At 40.3% G+C, this 27,189-nt stretch overlaps 1 protein-coding gene across 1 annotated transcript in view; it reads right to left on the bottom strand.

Annotated features, from left to right (window-relative positions):
- CD80 (CD80 molecule) overlaps window positions 1-12,588 on the bottom strand; it is a 36,449-nt gene extending 23,861 nt beyond the window's left edge. Inside the window, exons 1-3 of the mRNA XM_036747019.1 lie at window positions 12,536-12,588; window positions 10,557-10,663; window positions 137-463 (exon numbers count right to left, since the gene is read on the bottom strand). Coding sequence (XP_036602914.1) covers window positions 137-463; window positions 10,557-10,626 — 397 coding nt within the window. The 5' untranslated portion in view covers window positions 10,627-10,663; window positions 12,536-12,588. The remainder of the gene's footprint in view (window positions 1-136; window positions 464-10,556; window positions 10,664-12,535) is intronic.
- Window positions 12,589-27,189: the final 14,601 nt, after the last annotated feature.

The following is a 27,189-nucleotide window of genomic DNA, read 5'->3' as shown; positions in this document are numbered from 1 at the left end:
AAAAACAAAGGTTAAAGTACTTGTACTATATACCATATATGGTGATAATCAAATGAAGTAATGGTTAGAAAGTGCTTTGTCAACCTTAAATCAGTTATTATTTAGTGACGATAAGAGTTAGTCTTCTGGCACTTACCTCTAATCGATAACTTCACATCAAGCTTGTGGACACGTTGGTACTGTCCTCCTACCAATTTCTGTACTATACACTCATAGGTGCCCTCATCAGACACTTGCAGAGAAAGGATAGTGACAGAGAGGTTATTGGACAAATCAATTGCAGTTGTCCTGTTCACATATGAAGGGTCTATGAGCTCTTCAACCTTTTTCCCAGGTACATAGGCCCGTACCACTCTCTCAGCATTTTGCCAGTAGACTCGATAATTTGCCAATTCCTTCACAAGAATATCATAGTTACACGAAAAGGTAGCGGGTTCATTCAATCTTGCCACCTGGGTCTCTCCTAAAGGGAAACAAGCACAGACATAGGTGGTATGACTGAACATGAACTGTGATTTCAGGTCATCTGGAACAGAGATGGAGTATTAGTGATTTAGGGTCAGTGATGACCTTGGGTTTAAAGATGGAAGAATCATATAGCCAAGATTTTTTGAATAGTCCCAATATTTTCAAGTGATCACATGCGACAATATTTATTAAGAACTTTGCAAATCTTAAAACACTCTATAAATGCTAGTTATTTCTTTTAAAGTATGCTTTTATTTATTTTTTTAAAACGATTGATTTCCCTCCCCACCCCATGTTATTCTTTCCTGATGATCCTATAGATAACCGCAACTGAAAGCTTGGAAATCCATGGTAGTGGTGATGGATGACTCATGGAGTTTTTCTCTAGCCATCTGTGGAACAATGTGGGTGTTTTCTCTAAAAGGTCATTAAAATGTATCATTCATGAGTTGCCTGAGGTTCCTGTTGGGGGACGGAGGCATCCTCCTATAAAACTGAAGAGCTGTACAAGAGCCTGACAAAAAGGAGGAACTGAAACTGGCCTGGGCAATAGAAGCTGAGAGCTCGGAAACTCCCACTGAGGTCCTGCCTTGAATGATCAGGTCCTGTGAAGAAAGGAGGAAAGAAATGGGGGGGGGGAGAGAAAGAAGGTAGGAGGAAAGAATGAACAAAAGAAAGAAGAGAGAGGAAGGAAGGGAGAGAAAGAGAGAAGGAAAGAGAAAAATAGAAAAAGAATGAACAAAATAAAGATGAAAGAGAGGAAGAAAGAGAAGGAAGGAGAGAAAAAGAAAAAGAAAGAATGAACAAAAGAAAGAAGAAATAGAGGAAGGAAAGGGAGAGAGACAGAGACAAAGAGAGGAAAGAGTCCAGAAACCAAGAAAACAGATTTACATTGAGTCATCTAGTTAGACCTTATGTGTGCTTCAATCAGCCTGAATCCCATCCATTTGTGGGTAAAACCCTAAAGCCATAGAATGGCAGAGCTGGTGGGATTCTCTCTTCCTTTGAGATGATGCTCAAGCACCATCTTCTTCTTCCTGAAGCCTTTCTTGATCTCTCCAAATACTAGCTCCCTCCTTCCCATCCCAAGTTTCCTTGTATTTAACCACTTTGTATTGATTTGTACTTATTCACTTTATATTTATGCCGCACGTATTTTTATATATGTACTTGTGGTTTGCCTCAGTAGAACTCAAGGTCCGTGAGAAGAGGAATTGTGTCATTCTTTCCACTTATATCCCCAACACCTAGCACATTGCTTGGCACACTGTAGGCTCTTAAAGAATATGTGTTTAGGGGCAGCTAGGTGGCACAGTGAGTAGAGCACCAGCCCTGCAGTCAGGAGGACCTGAGTTCAAATCTGACCTCAGACACTTGACACCCTAGCTGTGTGACCTTGGGCAAGCCACTTAACCCCAATTGCCATGCTTATTCCTCTCCAAAACAAAAGAATACTTGTTTCTCCTTTTTTACGTTAGGAATCTGAGACTTAGGGGAAGTGAGTTGTCCAAGGTCACAGAGCAAAATAGTACAGCTTGAACTAGACACAGGTCTTCTGATTTGAGTCCTAGTGTTCTTTCTCCCGTGGTTTTCTCTTTAGGATATTTCTTTTTATGGTTAAAAAATTATAATATATTTCATCTTCAAATTTCCTTTGGTTTGTATCACTTCATTACTACTCCTAGAAATCTTGGTTGTTCCTGATAATCATGCTTTCCTATCTATCCCAACAATATACAGTTGATTTCCCACTTGGATAAAGGCTCAGGATAAGGGTAGGAATGAGATTGGTGTTAGTTTGTGGCCCAAATCAGTTCTCCGAAGTCCAAACCAGTCTATTTGGGGAACTGATAGTCTAAATTTCTCATCCAGCAATACTCTTTTACCAGAGGTCTATTCCCAGCTAGGTGGCAAAGTGGATAGAGTGCCAGGTCTGGAGTCAGGAAGATTCATCTTCCTGAGTTCAAATCTGTCAAAAGATACTAGCTGTGTGACCCTGGGCAAGTCACTGTTTACCTCAGTTTCCTCATCTATAAAATGAGCTGGAAAAGGCAAACAAACCACTCCAGTCAGTATCTTTGCCAAGAAAATCTCAAATGGAGTCACAAAGAGTCAGATATGACTGAAAAAGACTGAACAATAGACATTTTTTCTCAGTTTCTCTAGGGCACAGATATGCTTCTCTCACCTGCTACCTGGTTAACTGGCCTTCACAGGATCTATGGTCCTGGCCTAGTGGTGGTGGCTGTTGATAGTTGCAGACAAATAATGTTCATTTTGGAAAATCCAGGAGTGCATAGATTTTCCCTAAAAATCTTTAATTAAGACAGAAATACAACTTTAATCAGCTGAGTGGCTTAGCAACTGACTCATCCAATTGACATGGGCCAGTAGAGAGAGAGATCTGTACTTGCCTTCTAATGGTATCAAAACCTTCCTAGCAAAGGGTGGCAAAGACTCATTCATATTGAGGTATAAATGACGGATGAAGCATAAGGTCTGACAACTCTCAGAGATATCTGCATTTTAATAGGGGAGCAAAAGCTATAGCTTTTGTCATCTTTCCTAAGAACCTTCTTTGCAGAAAAATCTAAAATCAGAACTAGCTTGGGTTTCCTGAGGTTTCACCCTAGGGCGCCAGCATATGGTATACGATGCGCACATTTCCTCCCCAGGTGACATGCATGGACTTGCTGCCTCCCTCCAACAAAGTATAACTCCGCCCACCCCCGCCCCGGGGGCCTCTTCCCCTCCTCCTCCAGTGTCTCATTCCCCTGGCACCTGAAAAGGGTCTTCCTTTTCCCTCAAGCCCTTTGATGGCAAGGGTCAGACTCTCCAGGAACAGGGACAACCTATCTCCCTGTGCCACTGCACCCTAGTTAGACTGTCCTCTGCACCCTCTTTACAAACTTTTCTTCTGCCTCAGGCCCCACACAACCACTGTATTTGCCTAATGTGAAATAATTTCAAATTAGGACTTTGCTAAAATGATTTTCCTTTCTTTTTGTATTGGCTACGAAGTCCACAACAATAATTGTCACTTATTTAGCACCTTAAGATGTGTCAAGTGCTTTACATTAAATATCTTGCGTCCTGTCTAGGATCTGATCTCTTCATTTCTTTTTCTTAAATTAAATTTTTTTTTTTAATCTTGAACTTAACAAACATCAACACAGGTAAACTACCCAGCAACAGATACTAAGCATTCTCTGATTCTGAGCCCCTACAGAAGGGCATTTATGATTGAGGAGCTTTCATGACAAACACTTAACATATCTCCTACCCCTGACCCCCATCCCCAGATAAATATTCCCAGCCAGAAAGGACCTGAAGAGTACAGTGACCTCATATTCTGAACGAACAGTTGAAGCCCGCAATCTGGCAAATAATATTCTTACAAAGGCTTAGTAAAAGTTCACTTTCTTTTATTAAGATCAGGACTGCCTCAGAAAATCCCCAGCTGAAGTTGCTAAACTGAGGCCCTATATAAATCCCCAGCTGAAGTTGCTAAACTGAGGCCCTATTGCTTAAGGTGCTTTACTAGCCAGCTCACTCTTTACCAGCCGAGTGTGCCTTTCCCAATTCTGTTTTCAGTGACCACAGACAAAGGCACTCTGGGCAAAAGGTAAAAAGAGGCAGTGTGGGAAGAGTCAGCTCAGCTACTTACTACCTTTATTGTCAAGGTTTGTTTAGAAGGGGGGCTGGTGTATTTTCCTGGTCAAATCAGTCAGCCGGTTATAGGTAAAAAATGAGCTCACTTGTGTCCCCTCCCTGCTAAGGAAATGAGTAATCTCCCAGGCATTTGCCCGCCTGCTGAAAAGGCCAGGGTGTATCTGTGGCCCCTGATTCAGGAGAAGGGAGAAAGCTGGGGGAGGGGGAAGAAGAAGAGAACCACCCTAAAACAGGTGAAAAGATGGCCCTGGACCTGTCGGAAGGGAGACTAGAATCTTTCTTTGCCTGACTATTAGGATTTCTGTAATCTCCGACCTACTTATTCTAAGGGATATCGTAGATTTGAGTCATAAGGAGCATGTAGTGCATTCCCCGCCCCCGTCCCCCATTTTACAGAAGAGTGAACTGGGGCTAGAGATGATAATTGATTTGCCCAGGGCCACACAGGTAAAGCTGAAATTCAGTCTAGTTTCTGTCCCTTCGATTAATTTAATTCAAATTGACTATTTGTAATTACTGTTTCTTAAGGTCCTTTTATGGACAAAAGCATTGTGAATGGGTAGAGGGTTGTCATGGAGAAGGAAGGGAGGGGAGATTGGAGGACTGGGGAGATCCTCTCCCCTTTGTCGGCATATTACAATAGAAAAAGAACTTGATTTGGTGTCAGAGGACCTTTGGAAACTAAGTCTTTTTTTTTTTTGAAGCAACCAGAGTTAATCGACTTGCCCAGGGTCGTACAGCTAGTAAGTATCTGAGGCTAAATTTGAACTCAGGTCCTCTTGACTCTAGGGCCAGTTGCTCTATCCACTGGGCCACCTAGCTGCCCCATTGTGGAAACTAAATCTTGCTACTTACTCCCTATGTGACCATGCATAAATCACTTTACTCCTCTGCCTCAGTTTCCTCATCTGTAAAAGGGAGGGGGTTGGATTAGATAATCTCAAAAGCCCCCTCTAGTTTGAAGACTATGATCCTCAAGGTAGACCTTCTGCCAAGGAAGTGGGTCTCAGTGGTTCTGCACCCACCCAATATGCCCATTCTCACCAATGTTCTCAGTTGTGCGATTCCTCTGGCCCAGGATGCTTTCTTTCCTTCCCTCCTTTTCCTGAAACCCTATTCACCCTTCAAGGTTCAGCTCAAGCCTCATCTCTTCTATGGAACCTTCTCCAGGTATTTCAACCTCAACTTGATCTTCCTCATTCCTCTGAAGTCCTCATGCCCACCCAGTGAGTGTTTCATTCTCTGTATGTTACCCCTTTCTTCTCTGCTTTGTTTTAATGTTCTCTGCTTATTCCTGAATAAGCACTGTGACAAACACATAGGGAATATACGTTTACTGTATCCATCTGCCCAATGGGATTATAGATTTGTTATCTATATTTATTTATTGTTTATATATTATAATATTCCATGTTATAGATAGAATGGGGGGGATTGTAGAGGCCATTTAGCACATCTAACAGGTGAGGAACTTGCGGTTCATAGCTGTTAAGTGATTTTTCCAAGGTCACATTGGTAGTAAGTGTCAGATATAGAATTTGAACTCAGGTGCTCTGGCCTCAAATCCAGCACGCGTTCTATTCTACCATGCTGCCTCTATAGTATCCATTGATCACATACCAAAGTTAACTGTGGACTGAAAACTCCCTCCTCCACCCCAGTCTTCAGGTGAAGGTTAATTTCATCCACTTGTCCCTAGCTAGGGCTTAGTTCTCTAGTCCAGTTTGGTCTCTTTTTGCTGATGGTAGGGGGAGAGGTCTGTTGGTTAAATAGACTTCTTTTTTTTAATGTGCTTAAATTCATTTCATGCTCTTCAGAATTCTCCCCAAAGGTTAAATCCATTCTGCCTGAGAGATAACCCAAATTTCCCCTTTGCCTGTTTCCTTTTCTACCCAACAGCATCTTTTCTGGGCTGAAAGTTAAGGGGAGTTTTTGACCCATTCACTGCCGCACCAACCTTTGCAGGAAATGTACGGGGCCCCTGAAAACCCTTCTATTCTTTAATTTAAGCCGATCAGTCATTTTCATCATCACAGGTGACTGATCTTAACTGACTCACTGAAGAATGAAGAGGAAGGCTAAATTGATTTAGTTAATGTAGAGAATATCAGAGACGGAAGGGGCCCAGGAGATAATCTAATATGTCCCATCTCATTTTATAGGAGAGGAAACTGAGGCCCATAAAGAATATAGGACTTGCTGTAGGTCACACAGCTCTTTGGTTTAAGAACTAAGACTAGGGGAATAGAAGCCATAGTTAAAGACTTGCAAGTCATCTCTCCTAAGGACTTTCTTCTCAGGAAAACTTAAAATTCGAGCAGTAACTAGGCTGAGGTGAGTGGAGTTTTGTCTCAGGATACCAGCAAACAGAGGGGTACACTTCCTCCCTATGCCTTGTTGTGCTCCCTCGCTCCAACAAAGTGTAATTCCACAGGGGTTGCTGAAGCCAATGCTCCCCCTGCCCCAAAACACACACAGTGTCTCATTTCCCTGGCACCTGAAAGGAGGCTTTCTTTCCCTTCAAGCCCTTTGGAGGCAAGGGCCTGACTATACTACTGCTTTTCTACTATAACTTTTTGAAAATGGTTGTATCCACGTCAGTCCTTCCTTTTCCTCTCCTGCCATGTGTGACAACACATATCTAAGTCTTCTGGCTGATGATGAAACATACTGTGAACTATCTATATCTACTTACTTACCTATCTACCCACCCATCTATCGATCTACAGGGTATCCCATAAGTCTTAGTGCTTAGCTTTACTAGCTTTAAACTGCACTAAGAATTTTGGGATACCCTGTTTATCTATAGACCTCTATACGTGTAGATATAGATACAGATATACATGGACTAGACTACCTCTGAGGCTCTTTATAACTCAAATGTATAATCTTCTTAGCCCTATGATCCTCTGATCTCTAAGAAAAGTATAGCAGATATTATAGAAATCCTAAAAGTACACAATACACGTCTGAACATATATGACACTTAGGATTTCTAGAAGAATAGAACATGTATGTATACATATATGGATGCATACATACCTGCATGTATATACATTTGTTGTTTTTAGTCATTTTTATTGATGTCTGACTCTTTGTGACCCTATTTGGGGTTTTCTTAAAGATACTGAAATAGATTCCTTTTCCAGCTCACTTGACAGATGAGGAAGCTGAAGCAAACAGGGTTAAGTGAATTGCCTAGGGTCACAAATCTAGTAAGTGTTTGAGATCAGATTTCAACTCAGGAAAATGAGTCTTCCTGACTCTAGGCCCAGCGCGCGCGCACACACACACACATATATGCAGGTGCATATATATGCAGGTACATATGTGTATGGTAGAAGAGTTCCTTGCTGTTCCACAAATAAAATGTTCTATTTCTCCACTCTGCATGTTTTCTCTGACTGTTTCCCATATCTGGAATGCTGTCCCTCCTCATTTCCACCTCCTGGCTTCCCAAGTTTCTTTTAGGCCCCAACTAAAATCCTATGTTCTACAGAAAATCTTTCCCAACTCTACTAAATTCTAGTTTTTCCTTTTAATCATTTCTTATTCCTCTTATATATAACTTGTTTGTACATATTTGTTTGCTTGTTGTCTCCTCCCCTTAGATTGTAAGCTCCTTGGGGGCTGGAAGTGTCTTTTGCCTCTTTCTGTATCCCTAGCACTTAGCAAAGTACCAGGCACATAATAGGTGCTTACTAAATGTTTATTGACTTATGACCAGTGCATATGAGAACCTGCTCAGTACACACACCACACACACACACCACACACACACACACCACACACACATACCACACATACCCCCCCCCACACACCACACACACCCCACACACACACCCCCCACACACATCACACACCACACACACACCACACACCACACACACACCACACACACATACATACCACACCATCATCACCGCCACCACCACCACCATCATCATCATCATTATGCACTGGCCTTGGAATCAGGAAGATTTGCCTTGAGTTCTAGAGTTTCCAAATAGGACAGTTATGTATACTTATACATGTTTCCATATAGGACAGTTATATGTATTGATAATATGCACATGAAAGACTGCAGTAAGGTGAAGTGTCTTGTTCATGGAAAAGCAAGGGAAGGTCCTCATAGTGCAAAATTGAACTGAGACTTTGGGGACACTTTCTATATACAAACGTGCCTTATCAATACATATAACTATCCCGGATGGAAACTCCCTCAACCAAAGTAGATGGGCAACTCATTTCTAACTTGTAGTGCTAGAGAGTTGCCTGGGACACTTTGAGCTTAAGTGGATTTCTCCTGGTCATATGCACAATACAGATATAAACAACTAAACTAACAAAAAATCTATTCCATTCAATAAAGGCAAAAAAAGTCTTGGGCTTAGATCCAGCCAGAATTAATTATCATCCACTTCCTACTCCTCCGTTTTGCCTATTCATCTGTTCAGTGTTTAGTAACCTAAAGTACATATTCCTTCCTCTCCATTCCTCCCCCCTCCCACTTTCATTATCTATGGCCTACAGCAGAAGTGACACAGACAACTGATCCATCAGGCTGCCTGCTATAGGAGTAACAGATAAACCAAATGCTGGCCTCCAATATTAATTTTACAAATTCACAAGGCTCGTTCAAAGGAGAGAAATGCAAGGATGTGCTAGTAAATGTTTTAACAACTGGCTGGGGTCAGGGAAGGTGATTATGGATGACATTTTTCAGCTAAATTTGCATTGTTAACATTTTCCCTACCACTTTCTTAAGTCTAAACAATCAACAAAATAATAAATAATCCAAGCTCAGATTCCTAGTGTTTGGCTGACTTTTGAGGAGTAAATGCTCATACTGGATATTTAACAACTGCCAGTTTGAGCTGGCTCTGACACACCCCTGGAGCAATGTGCCCTCCAGCTCCAATCCATTGGTGTGGGGAGTTGCTGGTGGTATGTGATAAAGAAGATGGGGAGAGAAGGGGCTTAGAGGAAAAGATTACAAAACATGAACAAGGAGAGAAAAGAAAAAGAGGAAAGAGCAGGAAGGAATGAAGAGGGATCAAAGAGGAGAGAGAACCAGAAGTGGAGGATGAGAAGTCTGGGAATGGCAAGGGAAGAAGCCTGTGCAATGAAGACCTCATCTCAATTCATCTCAAAGATTCATCGGAAAAGAGTAGAATCAGCCCTAGGCTTGGATCCTGAACCTGGAAGACCTGCTTTGACATTTTCCTGTTGTGTGACTGTGAATACACACACGTACACACACAATTTACCCATTTTGGAACTTCAGCTTCTTCCTCTGTAAAATGGGGCTGGTAATTATATAAGTGGTACTAATCCCACCAGGCTATTGTGAGGCATGTGTTTTCCAAAGAAGTACTACAGAGCTCTTTCATGGCCCTTGTAGCACCTAGCATAATGCCTGGTACAGATTAGTTGCCTAATGCATGCTTGTTGATTGATGATCAAGCATATAAATGCACAGTAAAGAAAGCTGGAATTCTAGCATATCTGGCCATGTCAAGAAGTCCCTAGCATGAAGACTGCACCAAATACACTGGTCAAGTGAACAGTCAGAGGATCACAGATTAGAGACAGAAGGGACCTTAGAAGTCAGCTAGTATAAACACATACACACATTTTATGGATGAGGAAACTGAGGCTCAGAGGAGTGAAGTAACTTGCTTAGGGTCACAACTAATGATTGACAGAGTCGGGATTTAAACCCAGGTCCCATAATTCCAAACCAATGCTCTTTTCCACTGCATCCATAGTGGGACCATCCCACCAAAGACATGTTTAGCCACTTTATGGCTAAAGGTTAGATCCCTAGCTTTCTGATTATTTCAATTTACGTAACTAGATATTCTCATTTCCAGTTGCTGGAAGAAAACTATTCCTATGATCTGATTCCTATCCCTTGAGGAATCTTCTTTTAAAAAGATTATTGATGTCTTAAAAAAAAACCAAACCTATCACAGTCATTTCCAGTGTAGCGTCCACCCCCAGAAAAACTGGTTGACAAAGTCTGACAGCACAGGCAACATTCTGTATCCATAATCCTCTCTACTAAAGAGAGGGACGTGTGCTTCATTTTCTCATTTTCTGGGACAGATAGCTCGTTCTGCTGCTTTTTAATGTTGCTGAAGCAGCTTCTTCCCAACCTCACCCAGAAGAAAGATTCAACCAAATGGGGCTTCCCCTACAGGTACAGAGCAAACAAAACTAGTCAAAGAGAATACACCAAACATACATCACTGTGCACAGATTAACTTCTTGCAACAGAAGCCATCATACAAGACCACCATTCTGAATCCCTATAACCGATGTGGTTGTGGAGAAAGCAGGGGAAACTCCATCCCTGTGCCCCTCACTTCACTGAGAATAGTGAGTGTGTCAAGCTCCTGAAAGTTGATTACCTGAGCTGAAGCAGGCAAAAGCCAGAAAGGGCCAAAGAAGCTTGAGGGGTGAGAGCCTGGGTTGGGCCATCCCTAGTTCCAGTCCAGGAAGGCTTATCTCCAAATACCTGAGACCCATGAAGAGAAAAAATAAAACGTCAAAGCCAAAGCCAAGATGAGCAGTGTTTAGGTCTTTACTCGTATGGGTAGAAGAAACAGGAAGAAGCCCATAATGATTACCATTCATCAAAGCTCTAAAGGGTTTTCCTGAGGTTTTAAAATAACTTTTCAATGTGTGGTTCTCTATTAAAGCTGGGCCCCTGAAACAGTTAATTTTTTTTAACTTTTAAAAAATCTTTTAAAAAAAGTCTCTAGAAGGAAAGGTCCATACATTTCCTGTTTCAAAACCAACCAAAAGATGCTCCTTTTAATAAAAAATTCAATTCTATTTCAACCATATTTTGTCAAATTATACACACACCACAGAAATCTGTGCTGTTTAGTAATAAAAGAAATCCACCTGTTTTTACTTTATGAATTTCATTTCTGGTGTTTCATGTATCTCCAGTGAAAGCACTTTACTTGTGCCTGGATAGAGAAAACAGGTGAATGTGATTACAAAAATTGTCACATTTACAATATGTTCTATGGTCAGCTTCTCGTTATTGTAATTTGGAAATAATTTCATTTCTCAATAAAACTACTACTATTTTTGTCCAAAATTGCCAAAAATTCAAAGGGAAGGGGGTAAGGAAAGGGAACAAACATTTATGTAGTGCCTATTATGTGCCAGGCACTGTGCTTTATAAATATTATTTAAAAGCAAAATACAAAAGTCAAAGTACTCTCTATAGCATAGAAGTCCTTTTGTTGGGACAGGGTGAAAATTCAGAGCAATCAATAAATCAACAGGTATTAATTAAGCCCCAGTTGTGTACTAAGTACTGTGCTGGGGCTGGGGATATAACTACAAAGAATGAAACAGAAAGAAGGATTTGCCTAAATTTGAAAAGAATCTTGTTTCTTAATTTAATAAAATTTTCTTGAAAAATATGCAACTAGATTTAGATTCCCCTTCTATACCTTCATCAGTGATTAATAAAAATATTAAGTAAGGAAACACATTTTGAATGATTTAACACATATAATTGGTATCAAATTTTACTTGCCTTCTCAATGGGTGGGGGAGAGGCTGGAGGGAGGGAGAGAATTGGAAACTCAAAGTTTTAAAAATGAATGTTAAAAATAAATGAATAAATCATAAATTTGAGGGAGGGAAAGTAAAAATATTAAGTACCTAGACTATATCAGTGGAAAGAACCCATATACATGCAATAGATATAATTTATCATTTTCCTGGGCCAACATAACTGGAGACTATGAGACAATGAGACTTATTCTTGGATCTTACAGGAATGAATTAGGAGCCATACAAAATCATGTTCATGAATTTTAATTATTATTGTAATCTGTGTGAGTTTGGACAAGACTCGCAGAACCTAAATTCTTTCATCTGTAAAATCAGAGGCTTAGACCCAGTGGCTGCTAGAGTTCCTTCTGCCTCTAAATCTATGAACCTGTGACTAAATGATTTTCAAGGATCCTTCTACCTCCGAATCATATATTACAAAGACTATTGTCAAAATACATTTTAACCCAGCTCATTCAGCAGACTTGGGAATTTTCACAAACATCTTTGAAGAAGGAAGATTTAACATTTTTTTTAAAAAAAACCTCTAAAAATCATACTCCAAGGCTGAAGGCAAATCTAAAAGAAGACTTCTACAAAACTCTTGGACAACCATATCTGGAAGAAGTACATGGCCTCCTAAAAATACTACTTTGAAAGAGGCAAAATTCATTCAAATCTACAAGTTCCAGTCTGCTAGTTAAAAAAAAAACAAAAACCAAAAAACAAACCCATGTCCCATTGAACTATAATAGTCTCCCATAGTACTTTAAAAATCATCCCACATTGAAATGAACAAAACTGTACTTACCAAAGACAAGTTCCTTTCTTTTCTCCTCCAGAAAAAGTTATGAGAGCTGACCCTCTTATTCCACAGGCTTCCAGCCTTGAAATGGAAAATCAGTCTGGTTAACTGTCTTTTTCTCAGAGCGATGTCACTAAGACGTCACTTCCCTACCACTTCCCTAAAATGATTTGAGGATCTGATCCTTCTTTGACCCAGAAGTGTTAGAGTCAAGCCTAGGGTTGGCTTGAGATGAAGTCATAGATGGAAGAGACACCCACACAGTGTGATTTCAAGAAGGCCCTAAAAGAAAGAAAGGAAGAAAAAAAAAACCTTGATACCAGGGCTGTCCCTAGGGGGGAGTGAACTCAGAGGGAAGAACATTGGGACTGGCCACCTCTGGCCTTTCTCAACTTTTTTCTACAAGTGAAATCAGCTTAAATGGACCCCAAGAGGGGCAGCCTTGAAGTAAGGGGAAAAGTCAGAATAGAGACAGAGACATTCTGAGGGGTGACTGTATCAAAGTGGGAAGGGAAGTCCCATTTGCATTGCTATGTAAAGTTTACAAGCTGATTACATGTGTGTGTGTGTGTGTGTGTGTGTGTGTGTGTGTGTGTTCGTGTATGATCCTCAAGTCAATACCAATTGGTAGGAACAACCTCCTGAAACTGCAAGACACTTTGAAGGAGAGATAGAAGACAGTGTGTATGCCAGCAGAATCAAAGCACCAGCATCACCCTGACCATGACCTCCCCATCTTCAATGACGGAAGTAGCATAAGGCCCAGAACCCAAGATTTTTTGGACAGTAGTGCCCTCAGAACAACTAGCTAAAGACATGCAACCATCTTAAGGGAAGCAGTCACTGTGGAGAAGAGGTCTACCTTCTTTATCACCACCAACATCAAATGCTGACCATCTGCCACCCCAAGGCCATGTAAGCCCAAGAGCCCTGAGAATGGTGCTTCCCTCCTTCCTCGATCCCAGCCCTGACAGCAACTCCCATGGAAATACAACCAGGACGTGCTTCTGCTGCTGGGGCAGCCCCTAACCTCCTCAGTAGCCACAGCTACCAAAGACCTGGAAGAAGTAGTTCTTGCCACCAAAGTCCTTGGTACTGTCAAGTGGCACATCAGAAACAGATGTGATTTTACCAGTAGAAATGACATTAAACAAGACACATTATCATCTATGTTGCTGCTGTACCCTAAGGACAAATGGACATTTCCATCTGACTTGTAGCTGAAACTTTTTATATTTGTTCTCTCCCCGTATCTGAGAGCAGAAACTGTTATATTTTTCTATTTGTAGCCCTGGTGTTTAGCACAATGATTTGCACATGCTAAGCTCTTAATTAAATATATGCTTTTAATAAATAAAAGCTTAAATAAATGCTTTTTCTCTTCCTTCCTGCCTCTCTTCCTTCCTCCCTCTTTTCCTTCCTTCCTTCTATCTTTCCTTGGGTGATAGCTTTCAGACCCTTCACAACCTAAGTCACTTTCCTCTACATAGACTGTTTCATCATATTATCAGTTAGTGTCCCTCTTAAACTATAATGTCCAGGACTTCATGAAATACTCCAGACATTATCTCATTAGCATAATACATTATGACTGTGAAGCACAGTAGGATGAGTATTAGGTTTGGAATCAGAGAACCTGAGTTCAAACTGAGGCTCTAAAATTTGCTAACTGTGATGAGCTTGGACAAGTCACTTATTTATCTGAACCTCAGTTTTGTTATCTGCAAAAATGAGGGGGTTGGGCCAAGTGATTTAGATCCCATGACTATTCCTTCTCATATATGTTAATACAACCTAAAGTTACACCAGATTTTTTTTTTAGTTCCAGCTCATTGTTAAATGAGACTAATCATTGTTAAATACTGGAGCTTGTGAAATCAAAGCTGGAAAGAGAAGTCCTGCGTGTGTGTGTGTGTGTGTGTGTGTGTGTGTGTGTGTGTATCTTTCTGTCTCTGTCTCTCTGTCTCTGTCTCTCTCTAATATATACATAGAAGCACTTCCACTCAAAGAACTAGAAAAAAATATGGATTGCTACGCACTGAGGAATGATAAAACAAATTGTGGTTTATGAATGTCATGAAATGTGCAGCAAGAAATGCTGAGTACGGGGCAGCTAAGTGGTGCAGCAAGTAGAGCACTGGCCCTGGAGTCAGGAGGACCTGAGTTCAAATCCGGCCTCAGACACTTGACACACTTACTAGCTGTATGACCTTGGACAAGTCGCTTAACCCCAATTGCCTTGCCCTCCCTCCTTCCAAAAAAACAAAAAAGAAATGTTGAATATGAGGAATTCAGAGTAACATGGGAAAACTTTAGGAATTTTATGCAGAGTGAAGGAGACCAATAGATACAATGACTAGAAAAGGTAAACAAAGAAACCACTAAAAGAAGGGTGATCTTGGAGAAACTGCAGTGACCCATTTTCATCAGGCGCAATGATGCAATATACTTCTTTCTTCTTGGAAGAGATGTCTGACCAAGCTCTAAGTGCTCCACAGTGCCTGCTTTCATGGCCCTTGGAACAAGCTGTTCCCATTTGCCTGGGAAAATCTCACATACTGGGGGCAGACCCCCCCCCCCCAACTCAATGATTGGTTTGTGGTCCTTTGGTTACTTTCAGCCTGATGTAGTTCATCTGCACAGTTTACCTCGGTGTAATGCTACAGCTTCTTGGAGTCACAGGTGAGAGTTGTGTGCCAAGTGGATGCCAAAGAGAAGTCCTGAAAAGGCCCAGCAAGCCCTCGCACTGGAGGTGCTAGTTCTCCTTGAACACCCACACACCTAGTACAAAGTAAGTGCTTAATGAATGCTTGTTGACTTGATTTGACTTGAAAGTGCATTGCATCTAGCATTAGGGTCCCAGAATTTAAATTCAGGTTCTGCCTGTACAAGTTAGCTTCTGATTCCTTTGTTGTAAAATAAGGATAATGATACTGCCAATTTGAGAAGCAGAGTATTGTTGATTTGGTCTGGACCTGTGATTTAATCAGTGTGTGGGAACTCCCATTGTTGAAACTCCCTCCACTGTTGCTGATCAGTGTCTATTTGTGACTTACAGTCTTAGAGAGTTACCTGGGGACACTTCAGAGGTTAAGTGACAGGCCCATGGTCACATAGCTAGTATGTACCAAAGACAAGACTTGAACCTATATCTTCCCAACTCTAAGGTTAAACCTCTATCTGCTACTTCACATAGTCTTTCATTACTATTATTATTATAAATCTACCTAAATGACTAATATCCAACCCACATTTCTCTACCCTGCCTCACCTACCTGTCCAAATAATTTTAAATGTTGTAAATGTTTAAAGTTTAAATGTCGTAAACAAATTTAAATACATTTCTAAGTTTCTCATCCTCTGCATTTATTCCTATGTGTGTTCTTGTTGCCTCCCCTTTAGAAGGAAAGTTCCTTGAGAGCAGGTATTGCTCCATTCACTGCATTTGTATCCTCATAGTCATCTATGAGGAATTCAGAGGACCTGGCAAACAGGAGGTGCTTGATAATGACTTGTTAATTGATAGATCCTAGGAACTATGTATACTACCTTTATGATAACAATCAACTCTTTGATTACAGAGCTATTCATTGGTATGGATGAGTTTTAATAAGGTAAAATTGCATTTTTTTTTTTTACAGATTGGACCAGGACTATGATGATTCTGTAATAGAGATGTTTATAGAAAAAAAATGGAATTTGATCATTGTTCCTGCTGGCACAATCTTCAAGAAACCAGGGTGACCAGGGTGCCACATGAACTAGGGCTTTTGTAGCTGGTCATAACCGTCATCAAGAGCAAAATATTTACTGAACATCGCTATGTTCAGGGCATTGAGCTAGGCCTTGAAGATATAGACAATATAATGTGTATATTATTCCTGTCCTTGAGGGCTTTACAGTCTAGACAGAACTAATGTATAAGCATATATTTATTTATACACATACATGGCATATATAGAGTACACACATACATGTCATATATATAAGTGTACGTATAGACCTCTACATGTAGGTTTATAGTGTGTGTATAGACTTACACATATACACCATTTGTGTATATACATGTATATAACACCCACACCTATACAGATTTTTGTTGTTGTTCAGTCGTTTCAGTCCTGTCTGACTCTTCATGACCGCATTTGGGGTTTTCTTGGCAAAGATACTGGAGTGGCTTCTCATTTCCTTCTCCAGCTCATTTCATAGATGAGGAAACTGAGGCAAACAGGCTTAAGTGACTTGCCCAGGGTCATACAGCTAGTAGGTGTATGTGGCTGGATTTGAACTCATGAAGAGTTCATGAGTCTTCCTGACTCCAGGCCTGGAGCTCTATTCACTGAACCACCTAGCTGCCTCCTGTGTATCTATATGTCTCCATCTATCTATCTATCTATCTATCTGTCTAGTCACATTATGAAAGGACTTATTTCACAAAAAGTAAGGCTGGAGAGGTTGTTTGGGGTCATATCATGGAAGACCTTGACTACTAGACTAAGTAGTTGAGATTTTACTTAGTGGGCAATGGGGAACCTTAAAGTTTTTGAGAGGGGGTTGTCAAATACAGAATAGTGCTTCCGTAAGATAAATCTGGCTGTCCCCCAAAGTCAGGAAAATGTGCACGCCTTTTGATCCAGTGATACCAATGCTAGGCATACACCCCAAAGAGATGAAAGAAAGAGGGAAAGGATTAAGTTATACAAAAGTATTCATAGCATCACCTTTTGTTGTAACAAAGAACTAAAGTACTCAACAACTGGGAAGCACTGTTGAACAAATTATGATATAAGTATAGTAGAATGTTATTGTGTCATAAGAAATGACAAAAAGGATTCAGAGATATCTGAGATTATTCATGCAAACTGATACAGTGTGAAATGAGAAGCAAGAGGACAATTTATTGAATGACTGTAACATTGTACAGAGAAGGAGCTTTGAAAGATTTGAGAACTCCGTCTGATCGATGCAATGATGACCCACCACTCCAGAGAACTGATGATGAAACTTGCTATTCCCTTCCTGATGGAGAAGTGATGTACCATTAGACAGAGCTGTGGCCCTGGAAGCTCAGGAAAGAGGACAGGACCAAAGATAGAGAACTGGGAGTTGTACTAGTAGAGTGATAGTTGCTTTTATAGGAACTAATGTCTGTGCTCTGACCTTTGAAGACGGAAAAAGCTAATTTTCATTCTCCTAACTGAAAAATGTGTCTAATTCCCCTCATCTCTACCAGCTCTGGATATTGGGAATTCCTGGGAGTTCCCATCTCTGAACACACTGGATTTCTAGGAAAAAGGCTACAGCTATTTGGCCAGACCAAAACCAGGATGGAGCAACCTTGATGCCCACGTGGTGATTGGCTCGTTGTTGCCACGGTAACAAAACGAAATATCATGTTGACCAAAAAATATAGGAGATTTAATTCCCCACCCTGCTTTGGTGTTTCATTTCATTAGCAACCAGAGAAAGCACACTCAGAGTAGCATGCATGACTATGTGCCATGGGACTTCAAAGCGGCACCAGTAGTTTTCCTGACTTTTCCAGGACAACACAGTTCAGCAGCCAACCAATCAATAAACGTTTATCAAGAATTTACTGGGCAGCTAGGTGGTGCAGTGGATAGATAGAGCACCTGGTTTGGAGTCAGGAAGACTCATTTTCCGGAGTTCAAATCTGGCCTCAGATACTAGCTGTGTGACCCTGGGCAAGTCACTTAATCCAGTTCACCTCAGTTTCCTCATCTGTAAAATAAACTAGAGATGGAAATGGCAAACTATTCCAGTGTCTCTGCCAAAAAAAACCCCAAATGGGGTCATGAAGAGTCAGACATGACTGAAAAACTACTGAACAAGAAAGTGTCCACTATGTGCCAGGCACTGTGCTAAGCACTCACCATTTAATAAATTGTCTTACTTTGCTAGATGGATAGGGTGTACGGTTAGATTGAGGGAATCCTAATCTTTCTCTGGATCCATATAACCTACAAAAAGATTTCTCCTTCCTTCCTTCTGGAAACCATAGAGCCAGCAGCTGAAGATATTTGCATAAAACCATTCTTCTCTATCATGGGAATTCTGAGGCCTGGATCCTCACAATATTTGAGATGAAATAAACGGTAAACTAGAGAGGTGTTATTTCTTCCTCTTAAACCACTAGTAAGTACTTTCTGATTCTCCGAAATAAAAATCACAGGAGTTTCAACTGAATAGAGAAGTAAAAATTTTGAGCAAAACTTTGTCCACTACTCAAGCTAACTCTTCTTAGTAAGCACACCCACACACACTATGCTCATCCCTTCCCCATTCCTTCTTTATGCTGCTTCTCTGATCTAGAGTGCTCTTTATTTTCCTCTCAGATTATTCATTCGTAAGACAAACACAGATAACTAGAATTCACAAAATCAAAAATATTTGTTTTGCTTGACTTACACATATTTACAAGGGTTTTGTTTTTCTTTTTTTGCTTTGGCATTGAGTAGCTAGAATCAGGTACTGTCTGCAAGTTGGTCAAGAGGTGTTTTTATAAAGAAGACACAGTGTACTTAATCTAAATATTGGCATGAAACAAAAAGTCTTCTTGCACCATTTTTGTTTTCTATGTTACTCCAAGATGGATCCAGCTAGTACACTCATCAATTCTGGCCCTCAAGCTATTCTACTGAGTGCCGGAAAGACAGACAGACAGATAGACAAGGCAACAAAGATCATGAGATGGCCTTGATACTAAGGCAAGGGTTAGGTCAAGGCAGGAGATTTTTAAATGCCTCCTGTAATTATAAGAAGCAATACCAGGTATGGGAAGCTTAAAAGCCATAATTAAGAGCAAGTAAGTGAATGCATCTAGTTAGAAAAGGAAAGCAAGGAGGCTGCAAGGGGAACACAAATTCTGAAATCCTCTTATTTTGCTCGTGTATTGATTGACTGATGTTTTATTGATGCTTCCCCCCCCTCCCCAGTTCCTTTCCAGTAACTGTCTCCCCATGGCCATAGAACCTACCCTTAACTGGTCACAGGGTATCTTCTGACCAACAGGGCATGCAACATTCTACAACTATGGTCTACCTCTTTTCCAAGGGGAAAATGAGAAGTGTATTTCATTCTCATCACTCTCAATCAAGATTGGTCATTCATTGCATCTAATCTGACTTCTGATATCTTTAGCATAATTTTCATTTACATTAATATATTTCATTTACATTTTTGTGCAGAAGTATATATGGAGATGTGTGTATGTGTTTCCAGTTCTGCTTTCTTTACTATGCATCAGTTCACATGCCTTCCCCCATTTCTTTGATTTCTTTATATTCATTGTTTCTTATAGTATAATAATATTCTATTATGTTAATGTGCCACAATTTATTTAGCCATTCTCTAATCAACATCCACTTTATTTATATTTATTTACTCAGGTCAGACTAAGCCATATTTATCCACAGTGCCTTAATTTCAAAGCTTCCTGACTGGTTACCCTTTTGGCCAACACCATTTTTCTAGTCACCCAGGTTCTCAATGATATTATCAGTCGTGATGCTTCCTCTCTCTCACTCTTGCTCCCTTGCCCCACATATTTAATTAGTTGCCAAGTCTTAAAAATTTTACCTTACATCCACTCCCTTCTCACTGTTTACATGGATACTAAATCAGTTTATGCTCTCACTGTCTTTCTCTTGGAATGTTACAGTAGTCCCCTACTTGATCTCACTGCTTCCTCTCTTCCCTGCCCTACCTATTTTTTCCAAAAAGCTACCAAATTAATATTCCCAAGACAGGTCTGACCATATCTCTAGCCTTCTCAAAAACAACCCTAATTCCCCTAGGACAAAATACAAACTCTTCAGGCTGGCATTTAAAGCTCTCCACAATCTAGCCACAGATTATCTCCTCAGGCTTTGTGTGTGTGTGTGTGTGTGTGTGTGTGTATGTGTGTGTGTGTGTATGTGTGTGTGTGTGTGTGTGTGTGTGTGTGTGTGTTATTCTCCTTCCAACCCATTACATTTCAGCCTAGCCTCACACATTTTTGTGCTTCAGTCATTTCAGTCATATCTGACTCTTGTTGACCCCATTTGGAATTTTCTTGGCAGAGATACTGGAATGGTTTGCCATTTCCTTCTCTAGCTCAGGATCCCATTGCTAATAAGTGTCTGAGGCTGGGGTTGGACTTTGGAAGATGAGCCTTCTTTACTCTATGCCCAGCCCTCTTTCCACAGCTTCACCTAGCTGCCCCTTCTGTTTAAAATAACTACTACTAATGATAGCTGTCATGTGTATAGCTTTGTGTATAATAGAAAGATGTACAGTCAAATGGCCTAGATTCAAACCTGGGCTGTGTTACTTGCTATGTGATTCTGAACAAGTCAATTCTCTTTGTTCTCATCTGTAAAATGATGGAATTAATAGGGGGTCTCTCAGGCCTCTTCCAGCTCTAAATCTATGATGTTACGATAATTTCACACACATACACTTATAATCTCCTTTAACTTGAACCTCACAACTATAATGGCAAGCAAAATGGGACTTTTTGTTGTCTTTTGTTTTGGAGTGCTTCTCAGCACTAAGGCAATCAAGTGCCTTTGAATGAGTCTTGCCTTTGTTTGTAGGAAGGCCCACACCTTTATGCTAGTTAGGTCATGAGAGGTGTGAAACCCTCAAGAGGTGTGAAACCCTTGAGAGGTATGAAACCCTTGAGAGGTGTGAAACGATCTGACCCTGAAGAGGTGTATATATACTCTGAGGTTAGCATTTTGTTTGGTGCTCACTCATTGGAAGAGTGTTAGTGTGGAGACTCTGGGTAGCTGTTAAGGAACCCTCCAGTTTTGAAAACCCAGATGTTGGTGCTTCTCTCTCTGGTAACTATGTATGTATAGCTTTAGTCAGACAGCTAGAAACCTGTCTATTGATTTGTGCTATTTTGCTCTGTTTCTATAATTTCTGCTTGTGATTTCTGTCTGTGTTTTCTCTGAAGTTCAGGGTGCTGACTTTTTCCCCTGAACTAAGTGAATGATATATGTATGTTTAATTAAAGTGAGATTGTAAACCCCTTAAAGTTGCTTTCCTTAGAAAACCAGATCAAAGAACCTGTGCTAGTGGCCCTCCTACAAGCTGGTGCTAGGTATTATTGGTCTTACACCTCCACAGCAGCTGCTAGTAACATTGTTGTTACAACAACAGTCCTGAAGTATCTATAGTAACATCCCCATTTTGTACACAAAGAAACTGAGTCCTTGACAGGTCAAACGACTTATATAAGATCATACAATTGGTAAATGATGGAACCAGGATTTGGACATAGGTCTTTTGACCCCAGAACAGTGGATAGTTCACTGCACCTGAGTCAAGAAAACTTGAATCCAAATCCAGCCTCAGACACTTATTAATTGTTTGTGACTTTGGACAAATCACCTCCATCTGCTTTAGTTTCCTCTAGTGTAAGATAAGGATCATAATAGTACTCACCTCCAGCATTGTTGGGAGAATAAAATGGGATAATATCTGTGAAGTGTTTAGCCCAGTGTATGCTGGCCCATAGTAGGTGCTTAATAATAATCTCTTCCCCTTTTCTTTCCCCACTTCTTTCCGCTATACCATTCTCCCTCCTTGAAAATCATGAGTAAATTTTTAAAAATTAATTATTATTTATTTATTTAATATTTTTAGTTTTCAGCATTGATTTTCACAAGAGTTTGAATTGTAAATTTTTAAAATAGCTACCATCTCTCATACTGTCTTTGAGAAGAAATAATAATTTGGCTGTAAACTATAGGGTTACCCTTGTATGGGTGCCAAAACATTTGTGAAAAGATCATGGAGAAGTTCAAAGGTAAACGTGTCCTATGCCATCTGCTATTTATACCACATTTCCATGGCTTGACCACCGACTATATAAAATAATATACTTGATATATCAAGAAAAGATTTCGAATAGTCACATGCATTTGCAGAAAACATTTTATTTTCTTTTAAAAAATTTAATAGACTTTGTTGTTGTCATTCATTTGTTCTTCAGTCATGTCCAACTCATGACCCCATTTGATTTCTTGGTAAAATCCTGCAGTGGAACATTAGGAGACTGAGGCAAACAGGGTAAAGTGACTTGCCCACAGTCACACAGCTAGTAAGTGTCTGAGGCCAGATTAGAATTCAGCAAGATGAATCTTCCTGACTCCCGGTCTGGCACTATGCACTGTGCTACCTAGCTGCTCTTAAAGACTAGGTCTCCCTTTTTCACCAAGGCTAGAGGTACAGGGGTTCCTCATGTCAGGATTTCATTACTCATTAACTAGTAGCTTTGACTTGCTCTGTTTTCTGACTTGGGCCCATTTCCCCTCCTTGGGCAACTTGGTGGCCTCTTGCTCATATTGGTGCACAACTTAATATAGATAGTGTCAACCTGAAAGTTTGGTTAAAGGAGACAAGCAGGCTAGGTGATATATATATACATACATACATACATACATATATATATATATATATATATATATATATATATATATATATATATTGGAGGGGGGAAGGCAGGGCAATTGGGGTTAAGTGACTTGCCCAAGGTCACACAGCTGGTAAATGTGTTGAGTGCCTGAGGCCAGATTTGAACTCAGGTCCTCCTGACTCCAGGGCAGGTGCTCTACTCACTGTGCCACCTAGCTGCCCTGGTGATATATATTTTTATATTATTTATTCCCTTAAAGCTAGCAGACTATATATCTATATGGAGTCAGATAGAACCTGACTGTCTGAACAAAAGAATGAGAAGGCTTAAATACATTTGAGAACAGTCCCACCTCAGCATGTCTGTGTCACTCAAATTTATGATCTCCATGTACGCTTAATCATAGTATGAGAAAGGAATTTCTTAATTGGATAGATTGTAAATAAAATAAGAAAGTTGACAAAGTGTCGATTGAAATTACGATACAGGACATCCATGTTTTCTTTACCATTAACATACCATAACATAATATATATTTATAAAATATTAAGATAAGAAAAAGTCCCATTATTCAGGATAGTGTGTCAGGTTAAGGGTCTCATCCTTAATGGCCATAGACAGAAGAAAGAATGCTCTAATGTCAGCCCCATCTGGGCTTGTCGACATAGGAAGAGGTATTCTCTGAGTTTACTCAGAATACAAAGAAGCTGTTAGATCCAGGCTCTTCTTCTGGTTAATTAGTTCAGGCTCTGGCCCTTACTGAGGTTATTAAATTGATATTAAATGATTATCAATAACTAATCAGTTTTGCACTACTAAATGCAAAACTCCTGAACTCAAGAAATATGCACAGTCTCAGACTCTCTCCAGTAGCAGGGATTTACCGGCATGTGCTGCCTTGCCGGGCTATAGAACACTTTGGAAAGTACTTCCCTCATAATTAAACTGTGAGGCAAAGAGGGTGAGTATTGTTGTCTCCACTTCACAGATGAGAACATGAAGGCTGAGAGAGTTTCAGTGACTTCTCCAAGACAAATAGTAGAGTTGGACCTCAAAACCTGAAGGGGTACAGGCTCTGGGAACCAACTCACCTTTAATCTTCCCACTTGATCTGGTGTTCACCTGAGGCTATAAGCCTTTCATCATCACTATGCCCAATTCTCTGTTACCCTTAACTTAGCCTAGCCCTCCATTGTCTGTTATCTCCAGATGCCTTCTGGTACTTCCCACCCTTGATCCTATCAAAACCCCATTCTCTTGGTTCCTGGTATCCTCTAGTCACCCCAGTCTACTGGCCACTCCCATCAAGATCCTCCCTAGACTCCTCCTCTAGTCACCCCAGACTATTTGGCCACCCTTAGATCCCTCCCTCAGTCTTTCTGTATATAAGATCCATCTTATTTCCACGAAGGTACTCAGATTCAATCTGGCTTACTTGCCAATACAAGCATCATAGATGCTCAGATTCCTTAAGAGTCTGGCCAATATGGTGGAACTTTAATAAACTTTGTTTTTCTTTGGCTGAAAGAAGGCTTGAGTTGAATTCATTCAGGCAGGACCCAAGTGTCACTATTTAGGGGTCCCAGCACCCCTAAATCTCAATATACCTAGTTCAATTCATATCCCCTTGTCAATCTAAAAATATAGCATTATGATAATATTTACCAAATTAATTTGGCTATATGGCATTTCAGGGTTTTCAGGGGTGGGGAACCTGAGGGCCTCAAGGCCACATGTGGCCTTCTTGGTCCTTGGGTATGGCCTTTTGACTGAGTACAAGTTTTACAGAACAAATCCTTTTATTAAGGAGATTTGTTCTGTGAAGTTTGCATTCAGTCAAAGGGCCACACTTGAGGACCTAGAGGGCCACATGTGGCCACAAGGCCATAGGTTCCCTACCCCAATTAGCTGAATTCATGAATTCTAGGCCAGAAGATATGGAAAACAAGCAAGATAAAAGACAGTCAAGAAATTTTGGAGCAAACCAACCCATTTTCATATTTTGAAATTTTTTAATGTAGTAAGCTGGATATAATTACTTATAAATTAATATTTTAATATATGACATATAATTTAATATTTTAAAAGGAGAAATGTTGCTAACCTTGAAATTTTCTCATTGAACTGTTATTCTCAGTAAATGACAATTGAGGGTTTGATAGAATAGAGGTTGGGAAATATTGCATTAAGGGAATAGAATCAATCTTGATGGTAGCCCAGTGTCCCTGAGCTGTTCCCACCTCAAAAAGGAGGTTAGAAAAGTCGTTTCTGGTTTCTAAAGCTAGCAATGTTTTTTTTTTTGCTATTTTGATCGGCTATTAGATATTCCATTAAATAATGCAAAAATTCCCTAAAGGCAAATGGAAAAGTGTGGAACATATACCCTCAATTACTGGAATCAGAAGTCGGTCCACCAATAAACATTAATTAAGTGTCTATTATGTGCCAGTCACTGCTCTCGGGTATGCTAGGGGTGCAAAGAAAGGCAAAAGACAGTCCTTGCCCTCAAGAATTTTACAACCTAGTGGGGAAGGACAACACTTTAAAAAGAAGCTGGAAAAGGCAGGGAGAGAAACAATACCAAAGGGGTGCAATTGGGTGGGAAATGGAGATGGAGGGCCGGGATTCTGTCCTTCAAGGGAGGATCTGAAAGGAGCTCTTGCATAAACAAATAAAATTCAGTGGATAGAGGTATCTTGTGTCTATAGATTCATAGATAGCGCTGAAGGGGATCTTGGAGGCCATCAAATCCAGCTTCTTCATAATACAGCGGAAGAAACTGTCCTGTTGGTAGTGTAGGCCTCAGTGCTTGTTAGCATACTACTTGATGTATATAGTAAGCCCTTAATAAATTCTTTCAAAATCCATTGTCTAATTGAACTGTCAGGGGGATTTGTGAGTAAACAGATTTGCAGGGATTTGTTGGGAAATTCACAAGTGAGTAATTTCACAAGGGATAATAATACCAGCTATGAAAAAGAGTGGGCAGCTAGGTAGCACAGTGGATAGAATGCTGGGCCTGGAATCAGGAAAACCTGAGTTCAAATCCAGCTTCAGACACATACTAGCTGTGTGATCCTGGGAGAGTGACTTAACCCTGTTTGCCTCAGTTTCCTCATCTGTAAAATGAGCTGGAAAAGAGAACGACAAACCACTCCAGTATCTTTGCCAAGAAAACCCCATACAGGGTCGTGAAGAGTTGGACATGACTGAAACAACTCCACAATAACAAAAATTAAAAAAAATACTCAACAGGACTGGTTCTGGTGATTATTAGTGGACAAGCTTGTTGTTCTGGAGGAAATAGTGATTGTGGAACTAACTGTGTACATGAATTGGCCTAAGAAAACAGCTTAGTTTCTGTTCCTATGATAATTCTGTATCCTGTCCCCCCATTTTTTTTACCTCACATACGAGTTTTGTGGGTCTTTACAAAGTAGGAATCACTCAGAGGGAATTAGTTTTGCCTCACTGAGTTCCAAGAGAGGGGATATCTCAGAGGAACCTCCATTTTTCTGTATGTCCATGTTGTTGAGGGAATGATTTGAAAAAAAAATTTAAAAATAATAATAACGGCCACTTATGTAGCACTTTAAGGTATGCAAAGAGCTATACGTGTTAATTTATTGATCGTCACAACAGCCTTGTGAGAGAGATCTTGTCCCGATTTTACAGATGAGGAAAAGAGAAATTAACTGCCTTGCCCAGGGTCACGCAGCTAGTAAATGTCTGAAGCAGGATTTAAACACAGTCCTCTCTGACTCTAAGTCCCATGTGCCATCCATCGCCTGGCCTAGCTGCCACAAATATGACCTGGGTCGGAGGTTACTCTAGATATTGTCTACAAAGTAACAAAATCTAGGTTTTCCACACGGATGCTTACTGGAAATCTTACTCCGAAGTTTTTATTTTCCCTTGGCTAGAAAACTATAGGGAGCTAGGTGGTATAGTGCATGGAGTGCTGGGCCTGAAGTCAGGGAGACTCATCTTCTTGAGTTCAAATGTGGCCTCAGTCACTTACCAGCTCTGTGACCCTAGAAAAGTCACTTAACCTTGTTTGCCCCAATTTCCTTATCTATAAAATGACCTGGAGAAGGAAATGGCAAACCTCTCTGGTATCTTTGTCAAGAAATCCCCAAATGGGGTCATAAAGAGTCAGACACAACTGAAAATGACTGAAGAAGAACAAAAAGAAAAGTATAAGGGGAAGAGGGAACAACAGTAGCAGATAAAT

This window comes from Trichosurus vulpecula, chromosome 2 (genome assembly GCF_011100635.1).
Source record: "Trichosurus vulpecula isolate mTriVul1 chromosome 2, mTriVul1.pri, whole genome shotgun sequence".
NCBI lineage: Eukaryota > Metazoa > Chordata > Mammalia > Diprotodontia > Phalangeridae > Trichosurus > Trichosurus vulpecula.
The sequence above is the reverse complement of the archived record's forward strand: the minus strand, read 5'-3'. Positions and strand labels throughout refer to the sequence as shown.